This window comes from Bradysia coprophila, unplaced genomic scaffold (assembly GCF_014529535.1).
Source record: "Bradysia coprophila strain Holo2 unplaced genomic scaffold, BU_Bcop_v1 contig_476, whole genome shotgun sequence".
Taxonomy (NCBI): Eukaryota; Metazoa; Arthropoda; class Insecta; order Diptera; family Sciaridae; genus Bradysia; species Bradysia coprophila.
In genome coordinates, this window is record NW_023503727.1 from 3,630,743 (window position 1) to 3,657,960 (window position 27,218).

The 27,218-nt window shown below is 37.3% G+C and overlaps 2 protein-coding genes across 2 annotated transcripts; one reads left to right on the top strand and one right to left on the bottom strand.

Annotated features, from left to right (window-relative positions):
- Positions 1-149: 149 nt before the first annotated feature.
- Positions 150-1,410, bottom strand: LOC119082750 (cell division control protein 42 homolog). The gene is made up of 5 exons (XM_037192332.1): positions 1,328-1,410; positions 1,044-1,271; positions 667-972; positions 427-612; positions 150-361 (listed from the first exon to the last, which is right to left on the bottom strand). Exons 2-5 carry the CDS (start codon positions 1,182-1,184, stop codon positions 269-271), a joined length of 726 nt encoding a protein of 241 aa, XP_037048227.1. The 5' UTR covers positions 1,185-1,271; positions 1,328-1,410; the 3' UTR covers positions 150-268.
- Positions 1,411-10,103: 8,693 nt separating this feature from the next.
- LOC119082751 (transient receptor potential cation channel protein painless-like) lies at positions 10,104-13,645 on the top strand. The gene is made up of 3 exons (XM_037192334.1): positions 10,104-10,162; positions 10,241-10,432; positions 10,739-13,645. Exons 1-3 carry the CDS (start codon positions 10,136-10,138, stop codon positions 13,496-13,498), a joined length of 2,979 nt encoding a protein of 992 aa, XP_037048229.1. The 5' UTR covers positions 10,104-10,135; the 3' UTR covers positions 13,499-13,645.
- The last annotated feature ends 13,573 nt before the right edge of the window (positions 13,646-27,218 follow it).

The following is a 27,218-nucleotide window of genomic DNA, read 5'->3' on the forward strand; positions in this document are numbered from 1 at the left end:
GCAGAAACGAGTGGAGGAAGTTAGTAGTCAGCCAAAACTTGCTTGGGTTGACAAAGGCTGCTAAGAAAGTAAGTAAAAGTACCAGTTAAAGTAAATTGTTTTGAGACAAAATAGAGTGTAATCAATAGGCATTGATCATTTTCAGGTACTTTAATTCATAAAAATGTTTGTCAAAAAATATTCAATTTTTTAAAAATAGTTTAAGAGCAATCTACACTCCGACCCCCTAATCCCAATTCGCAACTTGTTGTTGTTGTTTTGTTTCCAATCAAAACAGTTTAAATCTTCTAGTCGATTTGGGCTTTTCAGAAGGTTTAACTGTAGCACGAACTGCTTCGTCAAATACATATTTTACTGTGTCCTGCAATGTAAAGAGAAATATTTTTAGATTTAAATTTAGTATTTTAGTTCAGATCAGAGTAAAACCTTAAACTTTGCGGAGCATTCAACATATTTAACTGCTTTTAATCTTTTAGCCAATTTTACCCCTTCCTCTATTGATTTCGGCGTTTGTGAAAGCTTCAATATCTTCTTGTCAAATCTCAGGTCAATTTGTGTTCCGACTAACAAAAACGGTTTATTTGGACAAAAATGCCGTATCTCCGGCAGCCACTAAAAAAATTATTCGATCATGATCGCTGCACATCAATTCAGTTCACATTTTACCTTTTCCATCACGTAATCCACTGAGTAAGGTAGGACCACAGAATAACATACCAAGAATACATCCGCATCTATATATGAAAATGGTCTGTAGCAATCATAGGCCTCTTGGCTACCAGTATCAACTAAATGTAAAGTGTATGGTTCATCGTCAATCACAACCGTTTTTTCAATTTTCTCGAACGGAATAGGCCATTCCTCAGCCGCCTCGAAGTCTTTGTTTTTATAAGAAACAATGAGACTAGTTTTACCAACAGAACTTCCGACTAAGACACATTTTATTGTTTGCATTTTTCGAATCGAGCCAAGCTGAGAATATGTACAGGTTTCGTTAGTTTTCTGCTATTATAGAGTAGTTCGTGCATGTGTATATAAAATACCTTTTTGGTGGTGTCTGCTATCCACATTTGAATAACGTTTAAGAAGTTTTTCAATGTCTCTATTGCCGTTGAAACTGAGACTAGTTCATCTGTGACTTTGCTAGCAGCATCCGATTCCAGTGCAGCTACAGCACGTTCCATATACGATAAGTAGAGGTTCAAACATTTCAATGGCAATGATAGATACTCTTCTATAGTTTGATGGTATTGATAGTATGTTTGCCTAGCCTGTTGGGAAAGGAACAATGTCAACACGATTTTCATGTCTCCAGAACCAATTTAACCTCGAATAAGTCTTTCAATTTGTTATCGTTACGAAGTTCGTAACAGATTTTTGTGTGGCTTACTGCATACGAAATGTAAATGTTAAAGTGGCCACCCTACGCGAGAAATAACTTCTTTTATAAGTCTTTAAAATGAAAGGAAAATTCAACACAGATTACCTGAATGGAATCGGAAATATTGTTAGCAACTGTCGTTATATCGCTTGCGAATTTCTCCAAACTAAATGTGTTCTCATGGAAGTCTTTTATCTCTAGAAGACTACGAAATAATTCACCAATCATCTCAATCGAATCCGCACCAACGTCAAATCTGGTGAAGTCTTCCGAATACGTCCGGTTGCCATTTTTCAATCGTTTAATAAACACCGATTCGTAGACCAACATTTCGTCGATAATGTCAGCAACGCTTTCTCTAACATGTCCTAAGTTAACCATGCTCAGAGTTTTCTTTGAATCGTTTTTGTCGCGTAGGATGGTTGTTATAATGTCGCTGAATTTAGGTGGTATATCGCCTCCAATTTCAATTTTATGATTTTTTTGTTGACTCAAAATGATCCTCCCGCTATCGATCCATTCGACTTCACCGGTTTTTCTTTCGAAACAGGCTTTATAATTCGATTTTCCGCCTACACATTCCGTACAAATCACGCAATTTTGAAATAAAAAAATTTTTCCCTGGTATCGTCTGCCTACGTCAGAATCGAAGATGGTTAGTTCATGTTGGGCTAAGAAAATTCCCTGCTTCGTTCTGTCGATCTGAAAATCAGTTTACTTCCACTTAAAATGAACGAATGCTAATAACAACACACTTCAAGCATGACTGCTACTATAAATAGAGTACTGAAACTGGATAGTGTATCAAACAAATTTTGAGACTGTAAAAAAATCTGAAAACATTTTTTCATCAATAATCATGTCCGGAGCGTTAGCGGAGGACTTGACGCAGTCTAACTTCCAAAAAAATAACGAAGAAATTTTTTTGAGCCGCGGCAACTATATATAGGCGAGAATTTAAGATTCTTTCCTTTGGCCTGTATCACCACAAATCCTATTCTATCTTATTCGCGCTTCAAATACGAGCAAAACGAGCTATCACTCGACTATGTAGCTTTAAAATTACCGGAGATACATCGTTTTGAAGTTGGTCATTTTGATAGAAAATGCACCAAATTAACGTTTTCCAAAAAATCAAAATCTTTCAACTCACTCTGTGTGTTTCTATCTGTCTATCTGTCTATCTATCGACGGACGATCTCGGAAACTAGTCAGCCAATCTCCATGAAATTTTGCAGGAACCTCAGGGTGGGCATAAAAATGAAATTGTGATACGCCATTACCCCAGGACAAACCAGAATTTTGTTTTATTGGCCTCGAAGTGGTTTCTGAGTGTGGTTTTCGAGGGTCGGGAACGCGTTTTCGGCTGTAGCTTAGCTGTATTGAAACCTACAGAGGCGTGCGACCCATCAAATGAAAGGTATTCGTAACACAATTCAAACGAAAAAATAATTAATCGGGTCAGATTCGTTTGAGCTAGAGTGATTAGAGTGACCAAATTTTGAGCTACTCGAGCGTAGGATGAAATGACTAATATTTTTTTGGGTTATGAGAGATAGAGAATTACTTTCTTCGGCAAAGTCTCAGAGTTTTACGAGTAGAAAAGAAGGGCATTTGCGAAAAATGTCGAAAGTTGGAAATGGGTGGGTCAATTGGGGTTTTGGAGATATTTCTTGAATGGTGGCAGATAGAGAATTACTTTCTTCGTCAAATTTTCGAATTTCGTCAAATTTTCAAATTTCGTCAAATTTTCGATTTTCGTTAAATTTCGTCAAATTTTCGATTTTCGTCAAATTTCGTCAAATTTTCGATTTTCGGCAAAATTTCGAATTTCGTCAAATTTTCGATTTTCGTTAAATTTCGTCAAATTTTCGAATTTCGTCAAAATTTTCGAATTTCGTCAAATTTTCGATTTTCGTCGAATTTTCGATTTTCGTCGAATTTTCGATTTTCGTCGAATTTTCGGATTTCGTCAAATTTTCTATTTTCGTCAAATTTTCAATTTTCGTTACATTTTCAAATTTCGTCAAATTTTCGAATTTCGTCAAATTTTCCAATTTCGTCAAATTTTCGATTTTCGACAAATTTTCAAATTTCTGTTATAAACCGTTATAAAAAGCAGTGTTCTAAAACTTCTAAAACGACTGACATCCCAACAAAAATCTCTTCGAGAAAAGTGTGACGCAGTCTTTGAAGTACAATTTCTAAAATGAATGATATCGCTAGAGTTGACGCTTTCAGCTTCGTTACGCAAAAATTAAATTTTACACCCAATTTTAGTTCAAACAAGCTGGCAGATGATGAGAAAAACTAAGCCAGCTTGTTTGAACTAATTGTTTGTAAAATTTAATTTTTGCGTAACGAAGCTGAAAGCGTCAACTCTAGCGATATCATTCATTTTAGAAATTGTACTTCAAAGACTGCGTCACACTTTTCTCGAAGAGATTTTTGTTGGAATACTCTATTTGGCAGCTGTCAGTCGAAGCACTTTTGCTTGAAGTGCGTTGCTAATAATTAAAATTCGCACCTTAAAGTCAACAATATCAACATGTAATGTCTTATTGCAAGTGTTTATAAGCTTGTGTAAATCACCTCCGGCTTTGAAAACTTCTGCTATTGCTGTCGAATCGTGTTGATAACGGAATACTTTTTGCAGAACACTTTCAATAAGATTCTTGTATTTAAATAGACGTTGGACGAGTTCTGTTAGATGTGCTAATAACCCCAGTTTGTCATCAATATGAAGCTGTATTTTCTGCAAGAATAAGCCCATCGTTCACGTATATGTATATTCTCGATGATAGTGAAACTAATAATACCCTCTCTAGCAACCTAAAACTACCTTTATTATGATGGTAAAAAAGCAACGTAGCCCTTGCGTTTTACGTGTAAAATTAGAAATTAGTCAACAGTGTACGCTTCTACAAAGGAATACTGTGGCATTTTGACAGCGTCAAAACAAAGTTTGTTTGCTAGAGAGGGTATTGGTGAACCTCATTCCGAAATGTTACCTCAAAAAGTTGCTTGTGAACTGGAATACGGACTTGAGTTTCCGATGTGCTTTGATTCACTAAAAAGTCGATGTAAATGTACAAATGTCCAGCCTGAAATGGAACTCAGTTTCACTAATTTTTACAGCACTTCAAACAATATAGAGATAATTCACCTCTATGTGCCTCGAAAAACAATTCATTATTTCGACATAATCTTTGTTGCACGCTTGTAAGTCCGGGTAAAGGGATTGTTCATGGAAACGCTTTATTTCTAGAAAATTTCCGAAAATCATACCATGAACTTCCTCACCCAGTCCATACGACTGCATCAAGTAGTTTTCGTACACATAATTTAACTTGTCGATGTACTTTCTTTCGTTGTCTATTATCTCGTTCACCACACTCATTATCTCAACATTTTCTTTAGATAAGCTTTTCGCATCGTTCTTATCGACGGAAGTGAAATTCCCCAAAGGAATCAAATCACCACCAGAACACGCATCTTCGAAATTATTTCCATATCGGCTACAGCTTGGAATACCTGTGCTGTCTTTGTCGCTGGTCTCCTCCTCTTGGATTCCAAATTGTTTCCATATTTCTAAAGCACTTCTGTAACACTCCGGTGATTTATTGGAATTTTGTTTCCGTAGAACGTCTTTGAAATGTTGCGGCCGCACAAATGGTAGTGAATGTTTGGCACTGTCCATTTTAATTTACGTTTTACAAGATGAATGTTAGAAAATGTACTAATTTAAAGAAATTATCCGTTTATTGTCTGATAATATTTGGTTATCAGTTCGAATTATTGGCAGGTATTTGAAATAGAGGAGACTGGAGATTAGCCGAACATTTGATCATTTGATTTTTTGCTTGTTTTTACAGGCCATCTGGCCAGAAACGAATGTATAAGTTTTCAGCGTTTGTGACCTTTAATTGTGTATGAATGTAAACGTAAGAAGTCGAGGTACAGCTAAAGCTGTTGTTTATAAAGAGTGACCCATCACGCTATTTAACCTATCTCATACATTATCCCTCCAAATAATGAAACCATCCGTAGAACGTCCTTCAAATATTGATAATATACAATGCACTTCAAGCAAAGGTGCTATTAATGACAGCTGCCAAATAGAGTACTATTTTGCATGAAATTTTATCCCCACTCTTTTTGCAGTGTAAAATTTTGTTGCTTGAAGTGCGTTGTAACTAACCATTCCAACTAATTAAACCGTCCAACTTATTTGCTCCCGTGGCAGTGCGTCAGTTACCTTGCTTGACTGTCAAAATATTAAAGGGAGATCAATCAATATGATCAGACTCACTCAAATTCGATTTAGGTTCGCTCGAGGAGAAAGTTTGTTCAAATGGGAAAATCCTCGTGTTGTTTTACTGATAAAGATAGGAATCATGTTTGCCAACTCTATGTATTTGTGAGCTAGGGCGCTTCAACCGACATATTAGAGAGCGTCAGATTTTTGAACGCTAAATACCACACACAAACGCTAACGCTAAATCCGTACGGTAATGGCAAATGTCAATGAGAAAGGCAAATTTATAACAGGACCGAAAATAATTAAATTTTCACTCGACTGATTTTGATCGAACATTCCATACAAAATGAGAGGCCAAATGACAGTTTATAAAATTGGTTCATGTGTCAGTTCTTAGAGTACGTTGTTTTGATGTACACAAAGAAATATTTCAAATCTTGAGATTAGAATTTTTGCACACAAAAAAGTACAGTTACCTTAACCTGTCACAGACGGCAAGCATATTAACAGTCTTACTATCTGATCTATTACTTTATTTGATCGAAGATTTTCAGAGATTGATTTCAGAAATCTTTTACTTCATTTGTTTTAACGCTTTGTTTTGAGCACGATTTTTGCTATATAAGACCTCATTTGGCAGAGTTTGTCGTTTATTATTGCTGTCGTTGTCGATAACAGATGACAGCCGTCTGTAACAGGTTAAATTGCATCAACAGACAAGAAAATGGATATGTGCTACGACCATACCAAGAATCATGCCAAGAATTAAGATTGTATTTTGAGGGAAGGTTTTTTCTTTCGTTAGAAGCAGAGCAATGATAAGTTGGTATGTACATTCTCAATGGGACCAATTTTGTATACATTCTCACATTCTCTCCCATAGGAACCAAAAGTCATTCACATGTTCCTCTTCTACCTCGGCACAGGTGTACCAACTTATAATTTTTTATGGTTAGGAGACTATTTTTCGACGTCTAACATAAACAAGAATAGACCGGCTAAAGCCTGGTGAGGTCTTTTTTCTAATTTCTGTTTGGAACTACCAACTACCAACTATTTGACCTACCAAAACTACCACATTTTCGAATTGCAATGTTAACTGTGAGCTATCGGTGATCAGATAACAAATAATTATTATTTGCCTGGTGTCGATATGCTCATGGTGGCTTTGCAATTTTGAATGTCAATCCATCTCCCAACTACCAACTACCAAAGCTACCGACTACCAAATTTCCGATTTATAAATAGTCGAGCGTGTAGAATAATTTCGTCAGTCGGTGCGCAGTTCTCGAATAGTAAACATCTCTTCCCCAAAAATTACGTTTGGAAGTCAATTATAGCCTTGGTAGTCCAACTACCAACTACCAAATTTTCGAATTGCAATGTTAACTGTGAGCTATCGGTGATCAGATAACAAATACTTATTAACTTAACTTTGCCTGGTGTCGATACGCTCATGGTGGCTTTGCAATTTTGAATGTCAATCCATCTCGCAACTACCAACTACCAAAAATACTAACTACCGACTGAGAGCTACCAAAACTACCAAATTTGTGGAACAGACAGACGGACAGACAGACAGACGGAGAGACAGACAGACAAACCGGCCATAATAGGGTATTTTTTCTAGAAGAAAAAAGACCTAATAAACTAATAAAAGTAAACGGGTCGCCATCTTCAGTCGAATATATTTCTTTTGACAGAAGTTGTCAAAAATCACAATAACAAACAATATCAATATTAAAAACAAACCACAAACCAAAATGACAATAATTTGTAAAGGCGGTGTCCCAGATTCTTACCTTTTTAAATTAATTGTAAATTCTTTTATTTCAGACCGCCTGTTAGATGAACGGCGCGAAGCTGATTTTGAAAGTCGCTTAAAGCAGCTGCAGGATCGAATCAATGGCTTAGAATCGACGGTGGAAGCTACTATTCGCGAAAAAGTGACAACTTAACGAGGGTTGAATTCCATTCGACCGGTCGTTGCGAAATATCAAAGACAGCTATCGTTGGTCCAGAATCAATTGTCGTTAGCCGAAGCTGAATGCGAACGTTTAAGACTCGAAAATGCTCAGTTTAGTGAGTCGCTCAGAGTGCACGAAAATCGATTAGATGTCAACGGAAACCCGATGGGATTGTCGTATCCCGTATCCCAGTTTTGAGATGAAACACGATATCTTGCTCACAGCAAATATTATATTTATTGAATAATTTGTTTATGTAATTAACAAAAGGTTCGAACGTGAAATCACTAATATCATTGACTTGTATTCAAACAATTATATTTCACAGACCTGACCGATCCACTCAAGGTAAACTCTTTTCCGATTCCTAGATCTTTTCGCTTTGACAATCAAACTAGAACTAAACTCTTTCCATTTTTCAGAAGCAATCGTTCGTACCGTTCGGTACGATCGACATTCCACAATTTTGCACACTTTTGTGTGATCAGCACTTTGATGCGAGTGCAATTGCACTTCACATCCGTCCAACCTCGATTCCGATTTCGTGGACGTTTCATACATTTCCCACGACATACGACTCCGAATATTTCAGCGTCGCGGAATGTCGCTGATCTAGCAACTTGCGGAACGTATTTTCAGCCATTCGGCATGAGGGGTACCACAGGATTTTGGCGGCGGATGTTGAATTTGTATTAGAATTGGGAATGAAATAAATTCGCCGCATTATTTAAGTGAGCCTTCGTTGTTTGAATATATTTATTTATATCAAAGCTGAGTCGCTGCTTGCTATCGGTTTTTCGTAAAAATATCTTGATCTACATGACCGACGCTAGTTACATTTATTAGGTAAGTTAAACAAGTTCATTGTTCGACTTCCACTTCGTACGGGGCTAAAAATATTTTTCGACTTTCACCAATTTTTTCCGCCATTTTGGATTCAAATGTAAAAAACGTCACCCAAAAATTTGAACTTTTTTCTATAACTTATCTTTTCGTTTACGAATGAAAAATCATAGAAAAAAATGTGCCCTAAATCAATGAAAGTAGTTTTACACTTTCATTGCCCTAAATCAATTTAGAATCACAAACAATCTACAATTATCGTTAGAACGATTCCGTAAGATTTACGATTCTAAGCAGGTCCACTATTTGGTTAATAAAATCTAATTTATACAAATTCTCACTGTGATCCTGTTTCTGTATATCGGTGATGCAAATATAGAATATGTTGCAGGTATTCGATCCGGTTATGCATGCAAAAGCTTGATGCTTAATTGAAACATAGCTAACGCCGACCCGTACGAAACACCTATTCGTGTCAAAAGCCGTTAAAATCACTTACATTATCCACTCTTTGCCTTGTTATCATATACAAATAAATTTCCGGAGGCAATATAGACAGCCCCGTACGAAGTCAAATTTCATAAATTCCTATTTAAACAGCTATATACCGCTACATTTACCTATATTTCACTGTAAATAAACATTTCACAGAGGAATATATGCTATTATATAGCTCTATATGCCTGTATATAGCTCAATATAGCTGTATATAGGTATATATAGATGTCCGTATATGGAATCCCTGAAACCCCACACACATAACACTTTATTTCCATGTTAACAGAAACACTCTAAATACCATTTTTCCCAAGATATATCACTTTTAATAAAATCCAATATGGCCGCCGGCAGCCATTTTGTTAGGAAACCGAAAATAGTACCGACGCTTTACATTCGTTAATACCTTTCAAACAAAAAAAAAATCATGAAATTCGGTCAAAATTTACTCGAGATATTGACAAAATACTCCACGTTCACTGTACGGCCGAGTAGCCAGATAAGAGCTCACTCCAAGAGACCTAGCTCACGCTCCGGAGAACATAATTTCATGAACTTTTTTTTTCTCTGATTGGTACGGTCAATACCTATCTAATAAAGCTAAAACGAACGAAATATGTTCAAATTTGGCCGACCTACAAGCAAAAACTGCTTGCCGCCCTGTGCCTGTTTCACACCAAGGGGTCTAACTCACAAGTCGGTCATCCGATTTCCATACACTTTTTTTTTGTCGATCGGTATTGTAAATACCTTTTATTTGATGTATCATTTACGAGTATAGCGTTTAAATGTCCGGAGATATCTTCGAAAAACCGTAAAGCACTTATTGGGCCCCAGCTCAGGAGGGGTCGATCCAAAATCACTCATCTTCGAACTTAGCCTGTCTTTTGACATTACCAAACGGGAAAAAAAAGAATTTTCAAAATCGGATGCGTTTTACTCAAGTTATCGTGCAGACAGACAGACGGACGGACGGACGGACAGACGGACATTTTTTTTCTTGCTGATTTGGCATCTCTGGACAACCACAATAGGTTTCCCCTTACTCAGGGAGTCCAATTCGACGTGTTACAAACGTATGCGTAAACCTATAAGACCCCAGTACTTCGTACGGGTCTAAAAATGACGCGACGTCCACATTTCATCTCGCAGTTTTAGTTATAGTTTTGATAACCAAGCGAGAAGATGGTTTTTGAAACCGAACGTTTTGAGGTGATGTTTTCTGTCGAATAAAATCCAAAATAAAATCAAAATTTCAAAACGAAAAAATTCTTAAAATTTACACTTTAGACCATTCTGATTGAGTGTATTGAGTCGAGAAATGATCACCAGTTTCAGTACATTCTGGACGAGCTGATATTGAATCCGAATAAAAGGCTGAAATGTTTCAACGGACTGTCAACGTTCGAGAAAGTTCTAACGATACCGAATTCGAGGAAACTCATCGAGCTATGCGTTTGCAATGGATGCGATTTTTACAAGGTGATATATTCAAGTTACTACAGTCTAGAACATCCAGGGACTATTTTTGGGAAACATTTTCCGATATTTTCTTGAATTTTCCCACATTTTCCTAGATTTTCTTGAATTTTCCTAAGAACATTTTTTGTTAAAACTAAGGATAATGTGGGAAATTGCTTTCCCTAAAAATGTCCCTGAGTGAGTACATATGCTAGGACACTTATTTGAAATTAAATCTTTTTTCATTGCTGAGGATTTGAACCTCATCTTTTGGGGTTACATGAAATTCTACTGAAATTCGATTTCTTTTTCCAATCATCCCAAAAGAAAAATCCTGATGGAATATATCCACTACGCCATGCCGTTGGTTCACTCTGCGCTGACAACCTAATCGCAATATTGAAGCCGAATAAAGAGTCCTTCACACCATTATGCGACGATCATTTTGTAGCCACTCAATATTCAGCGATCATAAATGAAAAATCGGATGGAGGAAACAACTACCTCCATCTGTTGGGTAACAACATAACTGAATGCAATTACGCAGAACTTTCGAAAATGATTATGGCCATGCTGGTGAACGGTTGCAACGTGAATCTGCCGAACGGACAACAAGAAACGCCCTTTTATTTGCTGTTGAAGAATCCGATCGTTGAAAATAATTTGTTAACCTTCATCGTCGACAACGTACGAATCGACTATTATACGCACAATAGCAAAAACATCCATATGTTGATGGAGGAACGAGGATTGGCAACCCGAATGAGTAAGAAAATGGATTTTACCGTTGACACGAACTACATGGTCCAGCATCTTGACGACTGGCATGAGACACAATTGGTCGATAATCTTAAACGCTGGAAACGGGACACGAAGGACCTTGACGATGGGATCATGGAATTGTTAGAAGCTGCAATCGTTAAGAATTTACCCGAAGCTGTTGCCATTGTAATGGATCTTTGTCCGGACATCAATGGAATTTCAAAAAATGGCAAATTCAAAATGACGCCGGCATTTTTGGCCTGTATGTTCGGACACTATCAAGTCCTGAAGGTCCTACTTAGCAACCAGAAGTTGTCATTTCAGTCGACGAGTCTGCAAAGGAATCTGTTACATCAAATAATTTCTTCCGAAGCCATTGATCCTGTCGATCGCCAGAAAACCTTCGACCTAATTATCGCTGATCGACGATGCACGTTGGACGTGATTAATCAGCCCGATTCTGAAAATCGAGTGCCTCTGCTTCTCGCCTGCCAGCATGAATGCGATGACATTGTGAAGGAGCTGCTGATACGTGGAGCCTACATTGGTTATGACTCGGTATTGACTTACATCAAAAAGGACACCCTTGAAGAGTTCCTGGATGAATGCGTGAAGTGCTCCGGCGACATCAACGACAGAGACCGTGAAATTTACATTGACTACAAATTCTTGATGCCTCCGCAGAGAAATGAGCCGGAAATCACATCAGCTTATTTGATTTGTGCAAATTCGAAGCTGAAAGAAGTTATCTTACATCCAGTCATGGCTTCATTTGTGCTGCTCAAGTGGCGGAAGATCGACTTCATCGTTTATTTCAACCTTCTGGTCTATTTCGGTTTCATGATTTTCTTGGGCTACATCATCGTGAACTTTCACTATGTGCCCAATAGATTTAAGTACGACGAAGAATATTGCGACACCACAATTGAATTTCATGACATATGGATGAAGGTAAATCTGAAGTATGTTTTCAATATTCGATCGGAGAACGTGAGTGACCCGAACATTACAATCACTCAATTGCTATTCGAGAACCGGTACGCAATACGTAGCTTATACAACGACACCTACAACGACAACAATTTCGAAAAAATTACCAATATCCTTAGCCAATGGGACTCAAATCTGGAAATTAATGAATTGAAAACGGGATTGCGACAATATTTCGCCGACCATGCGTTTTCTTATTGGTTCGGAATTTTTGGACTCACGTTGATGGCAGGCTACGAGGTTGTTCAGTGCGCTATGTCGTACAAGAAATACTTTCTTAAGCCGATTAATTGGCTGGATATTTTGCTGATCCTTACCTCTTTCTTCGTTCTCATCGGAAATTGGAAATTAGAATACTCACATGACGATTTCAAGCAATTGTGTGTTATCATGATTCTATTAATGGCCGCTCAGAGCATTCAGCTCTTTTCCAAAGTGTCCGCTTTTTCATTGTCTTTGCATATGGCAATACTGAACAAAGTGTGTCGAACATTCCTGAAAACCTTTGCCCCGTATCTAATTTTTATTTCGGCATTCGGCATGAGCTTTTTTGCCTTGAATTCAGCGGAAACTTCAGCGCACTTCAGCGCCAACAAACTCAATATAGATGACAATATAGATGACAATATAGATGACAATAAAGAAGACAATAAAGAAGACAATAAAGAAGGATTTTCAGATACTTTCACATCGACAATTTCCACTATTAGGATGATGTTAGCGGATTTTAGTGTCGTTCATATTACGAGCGCCGACCATTTTCAAGGAATTCTATTTGTAGCATTCATGATGTTGATTTCAATTGTTTTGTTGAATCTATTAAACGCTCTGGCAATCAGTGATACCAATCGAATAATGGAAGTGGCTGAATTTGTCGAAACAAAGAAACGAATTTCTACTATACGCAGCTATGATAACCTGCACTCGTTCCTCAAGGTGTCATACGCCAATGTGTTCCCCAAACTGACCACAATTATGATAACCCCGAATAAAAACAGCTTCGTAAAAGTTAAACGAAGGATGCAGATTGTAGACAACGTTACCATTCCAATGCAAAAAACCGGAAAAGTCTCTAACTTTGAGTGTCTTTATGACGATTGGTGGTTTTTGAAAAATGAATTGAAACCTGTAACATTCGACGAGAAATTCATCAACAAAATTCTTGATTTTGTGAAAGATCGAAAAGACATGGATAAAATCAACCAAGAGCTGTATGAGGTCCGAGCCGCCCAGGTAGACATGTGCAAAGCTCAGGAAGACATTTACAAAGAATTACTGAGAATTGCAAGTCAATGCGAGCCGTCGAAGACAATTGAGGAAGTCTCCCATCTTTAATGTTTTGGTGAAATCATATCTCGACTTACATTGCAACAACTTTTTTAATTGATAAGCGCAACTTCGGAACATAAAAAGTCCGTTGTGTACCACGATTTTGTATACAAAAATGATGATTTTGTAAATAAAAAATTCGTTTTTGTGCCTTACGATCATAATTCGACGTTTTTTGCCACTGCAGTGCGTACACCTACGATCCAAAAGTTCGATCAAATTACTGCTTATACAGCATCCTTAAAAGTAACTTTGTCGGCCGCTAAACAAAGCCAACAATGGAATTTCATATATATATTTTTCGCAATTCCGGTCCATAATCATCACCTTTCCATGCATCCATTTAATGTCGTTTTGAAGGTATTTAATTTCACTGTATTTCTGGAAACAGTGCGATATCAAACCTATTACCTTCAACGAAGGCTAAATTTTTATAAATAAAAATCTTGCATTGACCAGAAATCGAACCCCCGACACCAAAAGGTTTTTGAACACAAAGCAGCGACTATAGCCATTCGGCTATAGAGTCACACAATTATACCGAACGTATTGTTGAAGCGTATATACTAAGCATTGACTACTCGATTTCATTCAACGCGTCTCTTTACATCACATAGCAATGTGTATCATAATACAGCCTTCTTGATCGTTCAAACGAATTTCTGTATACACAAGAATTTTGGAACAAAATGTAGGACATGTTTTGCATTGGAAAGGTGATTATGGCCCGAAATTGCGAAAAACGTTGTATCTACCACGGTAGGTATGAAGGTATTTTTTCGCACTAGATGTCGATTGTCGACCCGAGTGCGAAAAAATACCTTCATACCTACCGTGGTAGATAAATAACTATTTCAGCCGCAATCGAGTGTGCCAAGTAAAAGTGAAATTGTTTTAGAGCGATTTATTTGTTAGAGCTCGTTCAGGAACGATTTTTTCTTCACTCAGTGAAGATTTGACGATTCGTTTAATGTTACACTAACAGTTGTCTGACGTTTGCCGTTCAGATACGTTAGTGAAAGTTACGAGTTAATTTTCTGTTTATGTTTACATTCCCACAGAGGGATTCTTTTGAATTTCGACTGACCGAAATCGGCGCTATTTTTTCTGGGACTTCTTTATATATGCCTAGTTAGGCCTTGGTGCCTAGGCCCCAAAACAAGTCTAAGATTTTTTGATCTTCCGAAAAAGTCGAAAAATGGGGTTTCGTAGTCCGGATTTCATTTCCGTAAGGTGGCGAGGATACGAGCGTGTATGGGTTCGTTGGAAAGCTGAGGTCGAGTATTCTCGGGGACTATATTAATTTCAAAAAATTGTATGACAAACGGCCGAATGACTTCCGAAAAATTTCTCAGAATCGATGGAACGTAGGTGAACTTTGACGAGGGCTGTGACCTCCACCTCACTAATGCAATTATTTGATTAAATTATTATTTATTATGAATGTGGAGGACCTCAACTTTACAGTGATACTCACTTGCATCCTTAACTTGCCTTAACGGACCAACTTACTAGACCGAAAGTGGAGGGGAACGGAACTTATATACAAAATGAAGAGGAAGGAGGTGCCAAAAACAACTGACAACAGAACTATTTTGTTTCTTAGAAATTTATTTGACCATGACGTACATCACTCATTCAGAATTCATTCGACGCAATGAAAAGTCAGAAAAAAATATTTTCGCACAGTCTACAGTGCGCTTTTCTAAGATCGACCATCCAGTTCGACCATTTCTTTGATCATCTGAATTGCATCAGGCGTCTCCTCATATGCCTCGTAATAGTATTGAATGGTTTCCTGGGCATGATCTTCACTTCCTTCACTGTACCGACACGCTGTCATTGCGTCCTAATAATCTTTCGGATCGATGAGACCGGGCCAACTGTACTTATTCCCCGTCTGAAAAAAGCCGAGCAACATTTCCAGTGCATGATCCAAATAGTCGACGAGAAGATATCTTGTTCGTATATAATTGCGCGTATCCAAGATTTCCCAAATACGCTCCCCTTCCGTTTCGAACACATTCGCCGGCAACATGAACTTGGTGGTTCTGATGTACTCGACAGCAATATAGCAAATACAGCAAATACTGTCTGTACTGTGGTTACTTGCAGCCCCCAGCTCGTACAGGATTACTTTTAGCACAACATCCGTTTATATGTAAATCCGTTCTATGAAAAAGTTCTGTTAGGTCGGTGTCAGATCGATTTGACATCGGAAAATCTCTGTTCGTGAACTGTCGTCGCTGGCATATCGTATCATCAAATGGTCCACAGAAATCGAAATGATTTATATCCGCAGACCACAACACATCCATTGTAAATTCACTTCACCGAAGTTTCATGACATTTGGGTAACATTTCACGACCAAAATACATCGTGAGAAATCTAACCTCACAGTTACACCTGTCATCGTTAACTGAACGAAACTCAGTGAAGAAAAAATCGTTTCTGAACGAGCTCTTATTGTTTGTGTGTTCCGTCTCACTGTCTTCACTGTCAAGCACCGAAGCTGACTTTGACATCACTCAATTGGAAGGCCAAACACACACCTGTTGACTATTTTTTTCAATTTTTTTGATAAAAATAATAGCCAACTTTGATCGGTTCAGTCCACTATTTGAGTGACGTCAAAGTCAGTAGTGCGTTGTTACGGCACAAAAAAACGTAGTTCGTAACTCGTGATGAAAGCAGAATTTTTTAGGATACGTCGTAAGCTATTATATATAGCATAAAAATAATATTTGCTGTTAACGTTTTTGGTTTTGAAAATCTCGCCGCAGGCGCAGAGCCAGGCGTCCCACTAAATTTTGCCTTGTCCGAAATTCGGACATTTCGGACAATTTTATAAAAATTTCGGACATTTCCTGCAAATATTTCGGACAATTTTAAACAAATCGTAAAAGAAAAAGTCTGTAAGTCCATTCCACCAACAAACAATAAGGTTTTATATGAGATGATCAGGCACGGTGAGCTTGAAAAAACTTTTATTCGAGCTCTCGTGCACATGAAATGTTTCAACGTAAATACTCATATTCATGAAATAATACTCTAGGCTGGGTCGATTTTAACTTTTTTTTAACCAGACCGAATTCCTACCTACAGCAATTCACCATTTGAAAACATTTACGATTGCACAAACAATTTTTTTTTCAAACGTCAATATAAGCTTGCACCGGCGATTTTTGTGAAAATGTTCGAGTTTCCGTACTTGCCTCCAGAACGGAGTCTGCCAAAAAAAAAACTAGGAATTCGATCTGGCTAAAAAAAAGGAGTTAAAACCGACCCAGGTATTATTTCATGAATAATTTAAAAAAAAAGCGGTAGAAAAGTACTTCAACGAGTTAAGTACATCATTGATCGTACTCAGGTGGTACGGAACATGGCGTATATGGTATCTATTGAAAGCTAATATATTGTCGATTCCAATTTCATTGATGTTACATGATTTAAAGTCCATTTAGTATTAGTCATGTAGCGATTTCTGTTCGAGGGTACCTGAAAACCCATCTATACCCCTCTAACTCAAAATTTTCCCATTAAATGTTTTTCCGGATAGTCATTTCCGACATCAGGGGATGCCCCTGAGAGTATTTCCGTTGAAACATTTCATGTGCACGAGAGGTCGAATAAAAGTTTGTTCAAGCTCACCGTGCAGGTTATACGTAAGTTGAAGTTCTTAAAACTAGAGCGTACTGATCAGAAAACTGAATAGAGATCCTGAAATATTCACGAATAAATAGAACCAGGTTTAAAACGGGACGGGTTTATTTCTTATTCCCTTAGGTATAGTTTCCACTCCTCAAATTTTATACGAACATTACACTTGATACGCTGACCTCTCAAACATCAGTCGTATGTATTTTATGGAAGCAATAATAGGGGAGATTGCTATCGTTATAAGTTAAAACGTAAAACTTGAAAATTAAAAGTTGACTCTCCATATACTTTGTATGGAGATATTACTTATAATTTCTGATTTCTACGTCAACTTAAAACGATAAGTGAAAATCGCAATCTACCTAATGATCACGATGAAGGTTTGATTCCAGATGTTCGATGCGCCGCAGACTTTGTAATTGGTTTGAATTTTCCAGAAAATCTGTTGGAATTTATGTATACTTTCCTACTTTTGCATCAAAAATTAGAAAGCATCCTCGCTTCTATTGATGTAATTGAAATTGTTCAGTGTTGCCCATACTGAATAAATGCTTTAAAAAGATATTGGAGTCAGCCAATATGTGATGCAGGGGAGTTAAAGCTTCTTATTGAAATATTCGATTAGATAAAAGCTTAGGGAGTCCCTAATATGGACAAAGTATTGGTAGAATCAAACTACAATTAAAAATACTATGAAGAGCGCCGCAGGCGATTTTTTTATATAGAGGCTTTTATAAGTTTCAATATTTAATTCTGATCAAATCTTAAAGAAAATTTCGGACATTTCGGACATTTCGGACAATTTCGGACAAGTGTGTAAAATTTCGGACATTTAGGACATTTCGGACAAGTGGGACGCCTGCGCAGAGCCCTCATACAAACTTTCCTTTTAACTAGCCGTCGTTTGGAATCAAACCATCTTCAGGGCTCTGTTTTTTACGCGTGATCCTTCACCTGTTAGCTCTTATTTCTTGAAGAGGAAATCATATTAAAATAAAAACAAGAGGAGATTGACGCAGCAGGCGCGTTAGCAATAGATTCGCTTGTCCCTAAACTACATTTTTCGCAATATTTCCACAGATTTCCTAGCTGAGTGTAATTGCTATTACAATCGCCACAATCGCAGTAGTCCTTATTATATAAATTCAATTACGAAATTTATGGTAAAATTGTGAAATCACATAATAATCAACTGTCAAATGTCGAACAATGTAGGGGCTAGCGGATCATACATTTTAATGATTCAAGTCGTGACGGTCGTCTACTTAACATCTCCGCTAAAACATTCTCTCTCAACTATCGACTATTGATAGTTAACTATTAATAGTTGAGGGAGAAAACATTCTCTCTCAACTATCGACTATTGATAGTTAACCATCAATAGTTGAGGGAGAATGTTTTAGTGTAGATGTTAACTGGACGAGCGTCACGACTTGACTCATTAAAATGTATGATCCTACATTGTTCGACATTTGACATTTGATCGGTTTAGTCCTCTATTTTTGAAAATCGGTTTAGATTTACTCGAGTTGTCGTGTTAACAAAGGGCACAAAATTTTAACATTTAACGTTTTTTCATCACATTTCCATACATTTTTAATCATAGTTAACGTGTTACGTATGTACGGTGTCTTTTCTTTTGTAAAACCCATGACTTACAGTCAAGGGAATAATTTAGTGTTGCAAAAAAAAGCAAAATGAGCGGATCCGAGAACGAAGACGACTTTTTCGATATTGAGATGGAGGCTGAGACAGTAATTCGGAACCTTTTACCTAAAAAATCAGCACCAATTTACGAAAAAGCGTACAAAAATTTTAAAGACTGGTGTCTGTCGAATAACACACCGTCTGTGGTCGATGAAAAGACGCTTTTAGTGTATTTTTCGAAGAAATTGGGAGTGTGGCCCAAAAATATATCGAGACATCGATCAACAACAAACGAAAAATTGCAGGACATATCGTGCACGTTCCATTCTACAAACAACGATACACTTCGATGATAACGATAAGATTTGCACAAAAATGAACTCAATCACTGATTTGCACAAAAAAATTTAACTCAATCACTGAACTCAATCAAACCTTAACAGAGTATTAGCTCTTCCCTCCTCAACCGACCATCACGTACAGTGAATTTGATAGAGACTTCTATCGAAACGGAAGTACTGTTTCGGCCTCAGAGTCCGGTGTTGGCCCTAGGACAGTATAGGACTGTCCATCATCAGTTGTTCCACCGGCTCCTTTACAAGACAGCATAAATTTACAACGTTGAACAGGTTGTTGACTATTTTATAAATTTGGAACTTTTTCATCAGATGATGAAGGTGATAGAAATTGAGAGTGCTTAGAAAAATCCCCAATACAGCACGGAGTAAACGCTAACTTTGAACAAACTCAAATAAACTCAAAATAAACGAAATTTGAGATAAATTCACACAAATGAAATCCGAACTCTCCTCACGACGATACGAACTCTCTTATTGACAATATACAGGAACTCAAAATTCGTAATCAATAAAATTGCTACCTGATCCATCCTATCAGCGTCCTGATCCATCTTATCAGAGTCCTTGATGTTCTCTCTTTCAAACGCTCCGATTGTTTTCTCTTTCAAACGCTCCGATTTAACAGTCCAACATTTATTCACTTATTCGGTGGTTCACAAATTCTTTTCGGTAGTTAACAAATTTTAGAAATTATAAATCCCTGACTTTTACGTAGAAAAAATCGACTTCTCTGTTCATGGCTCACTCAATTTTCGTTCGACTTCTCTGTTCATGGCTCACTCAATTTCCGTTCAACTCATCCAATTCTCGTTCAACTCATCTCCACCTGTCATTTTTTCTAACATCTCGCTAAATCCAGATACGTCTAATTCCCCGACTGCATCTACTATGACGTACGTTCGGTTTTTGGTATTGTCATTACCATCATCATTTGGTCCAGGATCGATAAGCTCAGAATTATTGGAAATTAGTCCTGAGTCATTTGAGATGAATCCTGAGTCATTGGAGATGAATCCTGAATCACTGGTCTTTTTCTTCTTCATTTTTTTCCATCTTCTATCCATGAATTTTCTTCTACCCATGAGTCTTCCATTAATAAATTTTCTCGTTTCTTCTTCGAGAGTGGAGTGGATACGTTGTGCTTAATGAGATTTGTGTCCCTTTCGATGCCGCTAATCAGTTGTTCGAATTTTCCATCCATTTTATAAAAACGATCGTACAAGTTGTTGGCTTCTTCGGAATAGAATATCTTGAATTTCATCGCAATGTCATCGGTATGTTTAGTCCATTTCTTGAAAGATGCACTGTCCGCTATTGATTTAACTTCTTTTTTCACATTTTCCATGGTTTTAGTTAACCCTTCCATCCCTCTCTTAAGTAGCTTCAGTTCAATTTTGATCGACATGGATTTCTTCTTTTTGATTTCTTGTAGTAATTCTTGGATATTTGAATCTCTTTGAGGGAAGAGCTAATACTCTGTTAAAGTTTGATTGAGTTCAGTGATTGAGTTCAATTTTTTTGTGCAAATCAGTGATTGAGTTCATTTTTGTGCAAATCTTATCGTTATCATCGAAGTGTATCGTTGTTTGTAGAATGGAATGTGCATATTGAACCGCCTCATATTTCGGCTACTTTTAGTTCCTAAATTCTCAAATTTGTATGAAGACTTTAGAAACTATTTGTTTCGAAGAAAATTTTGGAACTAATTCTTCCTAAGTTTTTTGCTGTGTGGGTATCCGACCCACATCAGCAGTCAGTTCAGTTGATGAATGGATTCGGTCGACGTTGCTGCTGGGAATTCAGTTACTGGCCAATTGGATTCAGTGAATCATACAGTAACAGTTATTCAGTCGCAGTCGCATACGGTTGCATCGTGCTTGAACATTCATGTGTCACCGAAACGGAACAGTAACCTGGAAATCAAAGTACTGAGCAACTGCACGATAAATATTTACCAAAAGTAAACAAAATTTGCGAGAATAAACGTTGAAATTACTTTGAAATTCCAAGAATCATCTTTTGCGTCCGAAAAAGTTACTTTTACGGACGCAATCAACGGCCGTAAAAGTTACTTTTTCGGACGCGGCCATCTTGGTGTGAGCAGTACCGAAAAAACGCACATTTCATCATTAGAGTGAGTGACGGAAAGCGTCGAATTATGATCGTCAGGCGCAAAAAATCTTATTTTTAGACCCGTACGAAGTACGTTTAATATACAACTAATTTTAGCTATATTTGTCTGAAAAATGTTTATTTATAGTCAAATATTGGTAAATATAGCGGTGTATAGCTGTTTAAATAGGAATTTATGGAATTTGACTTCGTGCGGGGCTGTCGATATTGCCTGCGGCAATTTCTTTATGCATGATAACAAGCAGAGAAGAGAATCAAGTGATAGATATGATGAGTTTCACATTAAAGGCTCTAGCTTATGTTTTGTAAACAAGATCAAGATTCTGAAAGAACAGGTTAAGACAACTCTGAGTTGATCACGAAAGCGGCGACACATAAATTGCGTCAACAGTTGCTAAGTTTATATGAAAAATGCAGCTTAACAAAAACAAAATTCTGAATTTTCAAAGAAATATCTTTGGTGGCACCCGCCTCCGTGGTTGTCTTAACCTGTTCTTCCATCCCATTCTTGTACAAAATCATCAATTGTGTGTAAAAAATCTTTTTTTGTGTGAGTACAGAACGGACTTTTTGTGTGCAAAATGAAATGAATCCTTCTCAGCCATACTCATCATTTAACTAATCTTAAATTCACTCTGACTTCAGCTTTGACACAATTTTTTTTAAATGTCTGTGAAATAAATCGTATCGACTATCGAGACCGAAAACATCTTAACCTTTCGTGTTCGTCCATCAAAAAGATCTTGTTTTTTTTTTAATTCTGTCAGACTGACAAAGGAAAAATGTCAGACTGTTTTAACTTTAAAAGCACACATTTGCATATTGAATAGGATGACAAAAAAACTCATAAATTTGACCATCCTTAAAACCTCTTAATATTTTATGATAAATAATTTAAATTAAAAAAAAAACAGGCGTTTTGAGTAAAATAAGCAAATGATTGTTAACAAAAGAAGAATTCAAATATAAATCATGGTGACAGGAACAGGATTTTAGCATTATTATTATTTTAGCGCAAGTTTCGTTGTCTCTAAATTTATTGGACATGACATTAACAAAGATATTTCCAATGCCACGAAAAATGGAAGGAAGACAATCAACAAAGTCTCTTGAGAATTTGCCTTGATAATGGTTCGAAAATGCATCAGGCAGCAAAACAAGTTCGCTAACTAACAAATTGAAATAAATTTGTTTTTTTCTGTTTTTTTTTTGATTTTTTATGAATTTTTGGTAGTTGTTACTAACTCTACTCGAGGGCAACCGAGGAACAAAAATGTTAGAAATTTCGGAAATCTACATTCTGTATTCTGTATCTATAAAGCTAATAGCCAAAGTATAGTTTCCACTTAAAAAGAGCACTCCGTTTAGCCTCCGTTTACATGACAGTTGTAAAATAGAACAAAAGAACTCACGCAAACGGAGTGGAAATTGAATTTATTTAAATTTTTTACTCCGTTTACGTGACAGTTCCTTTGTTCTATTTTACAACTGTCGTGTAAACGGAGGCTAAACGGAGTGCACTTTTTAAGTGGAAACTATACTTAAGTAGACCTTTCGTCATTAGCCATGGCCAGCGGTCAAAGTAATTCCCTTGACTGTAGGTCATGGGTTTTAGGTTTTACAACAGAAAATACACCGTACGTAACACGTTCACTACGATTAAAAATGTGAGGAAATGAACTTGAGTAAATGCCAACCGATTTTCAAAAAGTTGTTTTTATTCGATGAAGCATTGAAATCCTCAGGTCAAGTTCAACCATCTGGGAGCAGATAAAAACACCATGCCGTTTGTAACACGTGGAATTCGAAGCAGACGGTAAGGGCAAAGCATTTGCATATGATTATAAATGAATCCACAATAAAAAAAAGTCTGTCTGTCTGTCTGTCTGTCTGTCTGTCTGTCCGTGTTCACGATAACTTGAGTAAAACACAACCGATTTTAAAAATTATTTTTTTCCCTGACAATGGTAATCCCGACGAAAACTCTTTCAGAGCAAAGTTGGACGCAGTCTACAGTCTATATGTGTGATAACTTCTAAAACAAGTGATATCGCTAGAGGTGACGCTGTCAGCGTCGTTACGCAAAATTGAATTTCACAGCCAATTAATTGAAATTAGCTGGCATAGTTTTCCAAACCATTCGACAATCAATTTTTTCAGATAAAATTTGAACGAACAGAATTTTGACTGAAAAATTTTCAACAAAAAATTTACCAAAAAAAAATTCTGCGTCGCAAAGTGTCAGATGCTCACGGACAAACCTACGAGAACTTTAATCTGCCACATGCGACGCCGAATTTTTTTTGGTAAATTTTTGATATCAGTCGTTTTAGAAGCTAAGTCTGAAAGTGGGTTTTGACCCTCTTTGCGGTTAAAAAAGATTTTGGTTAAAAAATTGTTGATGAAAAAAATTGTCAACATAGCTACATACTGACTATAAATAGGTCCATGCAGCAATTTACTAACTATAGCTATTAAGGAACTATATGTAGGTCCATATAGCTATATGGACCTATATTTAGGTTCATATAGCTATATACGAAATATATATATGTCCATTTAGCTACATAAGAACTATATATAGGTACATACAGCTATATAATAACTATATACAAGTTCATATAGCTATATAGTAACGTATATAGGTCCATATAGCTATAAACTAACTAAATATAGCTGCAGTGAACGACATCTCAAATGTCTCACTGTCATTTTTTTTCAGAGAATGTCATTGTGAATTTGCAATGACACAATAAAATTCTCAGAAAAATTTGACAGTGAGACATTTGAGATGTCGTTCACTGTATATCCTACATATAAATAAGTCAATTGAAGAATGTGAATTTGAATTGCTCACGATCAAGAAAAAATCGAGATTACATTAGGTACTCTCACCCATAATTTTAATATACGTCATTATAGTTATATACTAACTATATATAGGTATATGTACTAACTATACAAATGGCCGTTATATAAACCCCAAAAGCGAACAAATTTTGACGGCTGCCCAACCTATACCCTGAAAGTGAACAAATTTTGACGGCTGCCCAACTTATAACCTAAAAGTGATCAAATTTTTCCAGCTGCCCAACATACACCGAAAGTGACCAAATTTTTCCAGCTGCCCAACATACCCCGAAAGTAGCCAAATTTTTCTAATTTCCCACCATGTAAACCGTAATATTCAAAAACTTTAAATTTTGCTACCAAATTACAACCAACTTCACAACAATAATCACAACACATCATCACAAAATGGCTGTACTTTTTTATATGAGAGAAAATGTTCTGAAAATTAATTAATTAATTACACGAAATTCTGATTTTTCCTGGGATAATGATGAATGAAACTTAAGTTCTAATGGCCTAGGGTTCCTGTAAAGTTTCATGGAGATAGATAGATAAATAGACAGAAACATACAGAGTAAGTTGAAAGAATTTGATTGTTTGGAAATGTCATTTTTCATGTGTTTGTACTGAAAATGACGACTTGGAAAACGCTATAGCTCCGGTTCCCGAGCACTTTGGTAGGCGTGTGATAGCTCATTTTCTTTGTATTTCAAGTGAGAATATTTTAAAAATAATTTGGTTACGATATTATACATTTTGGCGAAAATAGAATTCTCTCTTTGCCGCATCTCAAAAAAATTTCTTCGTTCTTTTTTTGGAAATTAGACTGCGTCAAGTCCTCCGCTATCGCTCCGTACATGATGACAATGGTGAGACCCCATATGAAAATCTGCATATTTGGCTCGACCCATCTTGAGCTGGGGCCCAATATGTGTTTCAGGGTTTTTCAAAGATATCTACGGCAATAAATTAAGATTGGCTCACCTAGTTTGTGTATATTACGTAGGTGGAAGCACGGGGTTTCAGGGGGTTTCGAACATTTAGTTTTTTCATGTTGCAGATATTGCAGTGTCAAATTCTGTCCAAGATGTGACATATTTGCAAGGTATTGGCCTTTTTCACAAAGTATAATCAGCGTAACCTTCGTAAAAAGAATCTTGAATCTGACAAGAGCACGTGTGCCAACGTGTAAAAAACAAATGTTCAAAACCCCCTGCTGAACCGTGGCGATCCTCTTGTCAAACGGACAGTACATAAACAAATTCCATCATTTATTAACACGCTACACTTGTAAATGATACGTCAAATAAACGGTATTTACAATACCAATCGACAAAAAAGAAGTTTATAGAAAATGGATCACTGACTCGTGAGTTAGAGCCCTTGATGTGAACCAGGTCCAGGCGCGAAGCAGTTTTTGCTTGTAGATCGGATCTCGACTGGTTTGCGCTTTATTAGATAGGCATTGACCGTACCAATCAAGGGAAAAAAAGTTTATGAAATTTGGTTCAGCGGAGCGTGAGCTAGGTCCCTTGGAGTGAGCTCATATCCGGCTTCTCAGCAGTAACTTTTTATAGGTACCTACAAAGGACCTAGAAAGGTAATTGTATGTGCTTTTGGGCCAAATAAGGTCTTATGGGGTTTGGATGCATATGCGATGAAATATGGGCACTTAAACATTTAAACTTCTCATATTTCATCGTAGATGCTTTCAAACCCCCATAAGACCCTATTTGGCCCAAAAGCACATAAAATTACCTTTCAAATGATACCCTACACCACCATGTACGGCTCGTGTAACTGGAGAAATATTGGTAAGAAAAGTGCAAGTTTTCGGTTGAAAACTTCAACTGCACATATTTCAATGTGGATTTATTTTAAAACCAATGAATCTCTATTTGGCTCAATAGTACATGTGATTACCTTTCTAATGACACCCCACACGACCCTGTACGGCTCGTGTACCTCGAGAAATTTTGGTAAGAAAAGTGCAAGTTTTCGGTTTTTGATCTACTTTCACCAGTCACAAAAGCTTCGAAGAATTTTTTTGAAAGTGGTTTTGGCTTCTAGTGTCGAATACCTTTCTAGGCACATAGAAAAAAGTCCACTGGAAAATGCGTCCGATTTCGGTAGGCTGTTTTTCAAAAGAATCCCTCTAAGATTTACAACTGCGAATTACAACTTATCATGAAATATGTTTGTGGGTGAAACGCTCGTCCAAGGAGTTAACACAGTGACCGTTAAACGCTGTGTGTCAAACTCCTCGATCGAAAGTTAGCATTGAACTGTGTTTAACTAACCCCTCGTGTTAGAGGTGAGCAGATCATACTCTCAGCGGGGGTAGCCAAACCTTCGTTCCAGAATCGAATGTAGGAAGTAGCTAAACCGTCGTCCTAGAGGTCAGACGAGTAGCCATTGGACGGGGATTCCGTTTCCGTCTGCTTCAAATGTCACTGTACTTCGTACGGGGATAAAAACTGTTTTACGCTATGCGCGCTATGCGTCGAAAAACTTTGGTCTTATATTTAAAAGTTGATGCGAAGTTGGGTGTCAAAGGGTGTTTCACGCGCATCGTAGTACTCCTTATGTACCATAGCCTCTGTTCACCAACTCCTACATCCTATCCTACCCGTGGTGACACCTGTTATAGTGAGCAACCCCATGAACGATCACGTAACCAACCCTGATGTAGTAGTGTGGGTCACTTAGCATAAGGATGAGGGGGGCTGTCTTCGGGTAGTATCTTAACGCTACGTATAGAGAGGGCCGGAGACAGCTGGGCACTATCAAGATGGGATAGCGGCCTAGTATGGTGGCGGAAGATCTCAACAGCAAGAGACAACGGCAGCATACACAATCCTAGTCAGTTGGATTACCATCAAAAACAAATTGGTCCTCCGATGAAGAGGGGGTTTGAGCCGAGGCTTGCGACCTGGCTCTGAGACACATGACTGCGAGCGATTGTGGAAAAACGATTGCAACGAAAGGAAGAGAAAAAAGCGAAAGCGGAGCAACACAGCCTCATTCGGATTGCTCGAGGCTTTCGGTAACGACCCGGAAACGCCTAAAGGAC

What these genes read in the sequence shown, in the direction of transcription:
- LOC119082750 (XM_037192332.1), bottom strand. Translation starts at nt 1,184, where the DNA reads ATGGAACGTGCTGTAGCTGCACTGGAATCGGATGCTGCTAGCAAAGTC. An exon ending in TAGCAGACACCACCAAAAAG is followed by an intron (nt 973 to 1,043) that starts GTATTTTATATA and finishes ACATATTCTCAG; the next exon opens with CTTGGCTCGATTCGAAAAAT. An exon ending in TGGATTACGTGATGGAAAAG is followed by an intron (nt 613 to 666) that starts GTAAAATGTGAA and finishes TAATTTTTTTAG; the next exon opens with TGGCTGCCGGAGATACGGCA.
- LOC119082751 (XM_037192334.1), top strand. Translation starts at nt 10,136, where the DNA reads ATGGTTTTTGAAACCGAACGTTTTGAG. An exon ending in TTGAAACCGAACGTTTTGAG is followed by an intron (nt 10,163 to 10,240) that starts GTGATGTTTTCT and finishes TTTACACTTTAG; the next exon opens with ACCATTCTGATTGAGTGTAT. An exon ending in ATGGATGCGATTTTTACAAG is followed by an intron (nt 10,433 to 10,738) that starts GTGATATATTCA and finishes TCATCCCAAAAG; the next exon opens with AAAAATCCTGATGGAATATA.